The sequence below is a fragment of the Empidonax traillii genome, unplaced genomic scaffold (genome assembly GCF_003031625.1).
Source record: "Empidonax traillii isolate 1590-97213 ecotype Southwest subspecies unplaced genomic scaffold, ASM303162v1 scaffold2695:size19342, whole genome shotgun sequence".
NCBI classification, from domain to species: Eukaryota; Metazoa; Chordata; class Aves; order Passeriformes; family Tyrannidae; genus Empidonax; species Empidonax traillii.
The window spans coordinates 6,724-12,582 of record NW_020957888.1 but is presented as its reverse complement, the minus strand read 5'-3'; the positions used below and the strand labels follow the sequence as shown (position 1 = coordinate 12,582).

General features: G+C 39.2%; 1 protein-coding gene across 1 annotated transcript in view; it reads right to left on the bottom strand.

The window, feature by feature from the left end:
• LOC114072146 (sodium/glucose cotransporter 2-like) overlaps positions 1–5,859 on the bottom strand; it is a gene marked incomplete at both ends in the record, with an annotated part of 19,175 nt that overhangs the window by 6,707 nt on the left and 6,609 nt on the right. The window contains one exon of the mRNA XM_027910067.1: positions 705–855. Within this exon, the coding sequence (XP_027765868.1) occupies positions 705–855 (151 nt within the window). The remainder of the gene's footprint in view (positions 1–704; positions 856–5,859) is intronic.

The window sequence follows — 5,859 nt, the reverse complement described above, 5'->3', positions numbered from 1 at the left end:
GTTAATGACATTAATAGGTCGCTAATGACAATTAATAACCCAACTAATTGGGCTGCTAATGACAATTAATGAGCCCCTAATTAATAGGTTGTTAATGACATTAATAGGCCACTAATGACAATTAATAACCCAAATTAATGGGCTGCTAATGACAATTAATGAGCCCCTAATTAATAGGTTGTTAATGACATTAATAGGCCACTAATGACAATTAATAACCCAAATTAATGGGCTGCTAATGACAATTAATGAGCCCCTAATTAATAGGTCGTTAATGACATTAATAGGTCGCTAATGACAATTAATAACCCAACTAATTGGGCTGCTAATGACAATTAATGAGCCCCTAATTAACAGGCTGTTAATGACATTAATGACCCAAATTAATGACGATTAATAGCCCCCTAATGAAAATCATTGGGTCGCTAATGAAATTAATAACAATTAATAGGTCACTAATAACAATTAATAACCCAACTAATTGGGCTGCTAATGACAATTAATGAGCCAGTAATTAATAGGCTGTTAATGACATTAATAGGTCGCTAATGACAATTAATAACCCAAATTAATGGGTTAATGACAATTATTGGGTCGCTAATGAAATTAATAACAATTAACAGGTCACTAATAACAATCAGGGGGTTATTGATGAAGTTCATGGTTGCTAATTAAGCTAATTAGGGGGGGTGGGCGTGTCCCACCTGCCGACGACGAGCAGGTGTCGCGGCCCCGCCCGTGGGCGGAGCCTCTGGTAGACGTCGAAGGTGAAGAGGGCGGCGGAGCTGGCGAAGATGGAGGCGAGGGAGGACATCAGCGCCGCCAGGACCACCGCCAGCATCAGCCCCCGCAGCCCTGGGGGGGTGGGACACCCGAAAAATGGGGTGAAACCGTCAAAAATTGGGTAAATTGCAAAAAAAAAATGGGGTGAATCGGGCGAAAATTGGGTAAATTACAAAAAAAAAGGGGGTTTGTGGGCTAAAAAATGGGGTTAATCGACACAAGATAGGATTGATTGATCAGACCCTCAGACCTGGGGGGGTGGGACACCCAAAAAATGGGGGGAATCCGTCAAAAATTGGGTAAATTGCAAAAAAAAATGGGGTGAATCGGGCGAAAATTGGGTAAATTACAAAAAAAATGGGGGTTTATGGGCTAAAAAATGGGGTTAATAGAGTCAAAATAGGATTGATTGATTAAACCCTCAGACCTGGGGGGGTGGGACACCCAAAAAATGGGGTGAAACCGTCAAAAATTGGGTAAATTGACAAAAAAAATGGGGTGAATCGGGCGAAAATTGGGTAAATTACAAAAAAAAAATGGGGTGAATCGGGCGAAAATTGGGTAAATTACAGAAAAAATGAGGTTAGAGGGTGAAAAATGGGGTTAATCGACACAAAAGAAGATTAACTGATTAGACCCTCAGACCTAGAGGGGGGGGACACCCAAAAAATGGGGTAAATCGGTCAAAAATTGGGAAAATTGACAAAAAAATGGGGTTATTGGGCGAAAAAATGGGAGTAATTGACACAAAAATGGGAGTAATAGGAGAAAAAATGGGGTTAATAGAGCCAAAATAGGATTGATTGATCAGCCCCCGCAGCCCTAGGGAGGTGGGACACCCAAAAAATGGGGTAAATCGGTAAAAAATTGGGTAAATTACAAAAAAAAATGGGGTGAATCGGGCGAAAATTGGGTAAATTACAGAAAAAATGGGGGTTTATGGGCTAAAAGATGGGGTTAATCGACACAAAAGAAGATTAATTGATCAGCCCCTCAGACCTAGAAGGGGGGGACACGGAAAAAATTGGGGTGAATCGGTCGAAAATTGGGTAAATTACAAAAAAAATGGGGTGAATCAGGCGAAAATTGGGTAAGTTACAGAAAAAAATGGGGTTTGTGGGCTAAAAAATGGGGTTAATCGACACAAGATAGGATTGATTGATCAGATCCTCAGACCTGGGGGGGTGGGACACCCAAAAATTGGGGTGAAACCGTCAAAAATTGGGTAAATTAAAAAAAAATGGGGTGAATCGGTCAAAAATTGGGTAAGTTACAGAAAAAAATGGGGGTTATTGGGCTAAAAAATGGGGTTAATCAACACAAAATAGGATTGATTGATCAGACCTTCAGATCTGGGGGAGGGGGACACGGAAAAAATTGGGGGGAATCGGTCGAAAATTGAGTAAATTACAAAAAAAAATGGGGGTTTATGGGCTAAAAAATGGGGTTATTCGGGGGGGAAAATGGGATTAATAGACACAAAATGAAATTACTGATGCCAAAATGGGGTGAATTGGTGAAAAATTGGGTAAATTGACAAAAAAATTGGGGTGAATCCGTCAAAAATTGGGTAAATTACAAAAAAAATGGGGTGAATCGGTCAAAAACTGGGTAAATTACAGAAAAAATGGGGGTTATGGGCTAAAAAATGGGGTTAATAGACCTAAAATAGGATTAATTGATCAGCCCCTCAGACCTGGGGGGGTGGGACACCCAAAAATTGGGGTGAATCGGGCGAAAATTGGGTAAATTGCAAAAAAAAGGGGGTGAATCGGGCGAAAATTGGGTAAATTAAAAAAAAAAAGGGGATTTATGGGCTAAAAAATGGGGTCAATAGAGCCAAAATAGGATTAATTGATTAGACCCTCAGCCCTGGGGGGGTGGGAATCCCAAAAAATGGGGTGAATCGGTCAAAAAATGGGTAAATTACAAAAAAAAAATGGGGTGAATCGGGCGAAAATTGGGTACATTGCAAAAAAAAATGGGGGTTATTGGGAAAAAAATGGGGTTAATCGACACAAAATAGGATTGATTGATCAGCCCCTCAGACCTGGGGGAGGGGGACACGGAAAAAATGGGGGGAATCGGTCGAAAATTGGGTAAATTACAAAAAAAATGAGGTTAGAGGGTGAAAAAATGGGAGTAATTGACACAAAAATGGGAGTTATTGGGAAAAAAATGGGGTTAATAGAGCCAAAATAGGATTGATTGATCAGCCCCCGCAGCCCTGGGGGGGTGGGACACCCAAAAATTGGGGTAAATCGGGCAAAAATTGGGTAAATTGACAAAAAAATGGGGGGAATCGGTCAAAAATTGGGTAAATTGACAAAAAAATGGGGGTTTATGGGCTAAAAAATGGGGTTATTCGGGGGGGAAAATGGGATTAATAGACACAAAATGAAATTACTGATGCCAAAATGGGGTGAATTGGTGAAAAATTGGGTAAATTGACAAAAAAAATGGGGTGAATCCGTCAAAAATTGGGTAAATTGCAAAAAAAATGGGGTGAATCGGGCGAAAATTGGGTAAATTGCAAAAAAAAAGGGGGTTGTGGGCTAAAAAATGGGGTTAATAGAGTCAAAATAGGATTGATTGATCAGACCCTCAGACCTGGGGGGGTGGGACACCCAAAAATTGGGGTGAATTGGTCAAAAATTGGGTAAATTGACAAAAAAAATGGGGTGAATCGGGTGAAAATTGGGTAAATTACAAAAAAAAATGGGGGTTTATGGGCTAAAAAATGGGGTTATTTGGGGGGGAAAATGGGATTAATAGACACAAAATGAAATTACTGATGCCAAAATGGGGTGAATTGGTGAAAAATTGGGTAAATTGACAAAAAAAATGAGGTGAATCGGTCAAAAATTGGGTAAATTAACAAAAAAAATGGGGTGAATCGGGCGAAAATTGGGTAAATTACAAAAAAAATGGGGGTTTGTGGGCTAAAAAATGGAGTTAATCGACACAAAAGAAGATTAATTGATCAGCCCCCGCAGCCCTGGGGGGGTGGGACACCCGAAAATTGAGGTCAAACCGTCAAAAATTGGGAAAATTGCAAAAAAAAAATGGGGTGAATCGGGCAAAAATTGGGTAAATTACAGAAAAAATGGGGGGTTTATGGGCTAAAAAATGGGGTTAATCGACACAAAATAGGATTGATTGATCAGACCCTCAGACCTGGGGGGGTGGGACACCCAAAAAATGGGGGGAATCCGTCAAAAATTGGGTAAATTGCAAAAAAAAATGGGGTGAATCGGGCGAAAATTGGGTAAATTACAGAAAAAATGGGGTTTGTGGGCTAAAAAATGGGGTTAATCGACACAAAATAGGATTGATTGATCAGCCCCCGCAGCCCTGGGGGGGTGGGACACCCAAAAATTGGGGTGAATCCGTCAAAAATTGGGTAAATTGACAAAAAAAAATGGGGTGAATCGGGCGAAAATTGGGTAAATTACAAAAAAAATGGGGGTTTATGGGCTAAAAAATGGGGTTAATCGACCTAAAATAGGATTGATTGATCAGACCTTCAGATCTGGGGGGGTGGGACACCCAAAAATTGGGGTAAATTGGTCAAAAAATGGGTAAATTACAAAAAAAATGGGGTGAATCGGGCGAAAATTGGGTAAATTGATAAAAAAAATCGGGGTTATTGGGAAAAATATGGGGTTAATAGACCCAAAATAGGATTAATGGATTAGACCCTCAGCCCTGGGGGGGTGGGACACCCAAAAATTGGGGTGAATCCGTCAGAAATTGGGTAAATTGACAAAAAAAATGGGGTGAATCGGGCGAAAATTGGGTAAATTACAAAAAAAAATGAGGTTAGAGGGTGAAAAAATGGGAGTAATTGACACAAAAATGGGAGTTATTGGGAAAAAAATGGGGTTAATAGAGCCAAAATAGGATTGATTGATCAGCCCCCGCAGCCCTGGGGGGGTGGGACACCCAAAAAATTGGGGTAAATCGGGCAAAAATTGGGTAAATTGACAAAAAAATGGGGGGAATCGGTCAAAAATTGGGTAAATTGACAAAAAAATGGGGGTTTATGGGCTAAAAAATGGGGTTATTCGGGGGGGAAAATGGGATTAATAGACACAAAATGAAATTACTGATGCCAAAATGGGGTGAATTGGTGAAAAATTGGGTAAATTGACAAAAAAAATGGGGTGAATCCGTCAAAAATTGGGTAAATTGCAAAAAAAATGGGGTGAATCGGGCGAAAATTGGGTAAATTACAGAAAAAAATGGGGTGAATCGGGCGAAAATTGGGTAAATTAACAAAAAAAATGGGGGTTTATGGGCTAAAAAATGGGGTTAATAGAGTCAAAATAGGATTGATTGATTAAACCCTCAGACCTGGGGGGGTGGGACACCCAAAAAATGGGGGGAATCCGTCAAAAATTGGGTAAATTACAAAAAAAATGGGGTGAATCGGTCAAAAATTGGGTAAATTAAAAAAAAATGGGGTTAGAGGGTGAAAAAATGGGAGTAATTGACGCAAAAATGGGGGTGATAGGAGGAAAAATTGAGTTATTAGGACCAAAAATGGGATTAATAGACACAAAATGGGATTAATGGAACAAAAAAATGGGATTAATTGACAAAAAAATTGGGTTAATTGAAAAAAAAATGGAGTTAATTGAAGAAAAAATGGGCTTAATTGACAAAAAAAGGGGTTAATTGATAAAGGGGGGTAATTGACAGAAAGAATGGGTTTAATTGACAAAAAATGGGGTTAATTGACAAAAAATGGGGTGAATTGATTAAAAAGGGGGCTATTAGGACTAAAAATGGGGTTAATAGGACAAGAAAGGGGATTATTACACACAAAAATAGGATTATTAGGAGGCAAAATGGGGTTAATAGGAGGAAAAATGGGGTAAATTGACAAAAAAATGGGGTTAATAGGACAAGAAAGAGGATTAATACACACAAAAATAGGATTATTCGGAGGAAAAATGGAGTTAATTGACAAAAAAATGGGGTTAATATGACAAGAAAGGGGATTAATAGACACAAAAATAGGATTATTAGGAGGCAAAATGGGGTTAATTGACAAAAAAATGGGGTTAATAT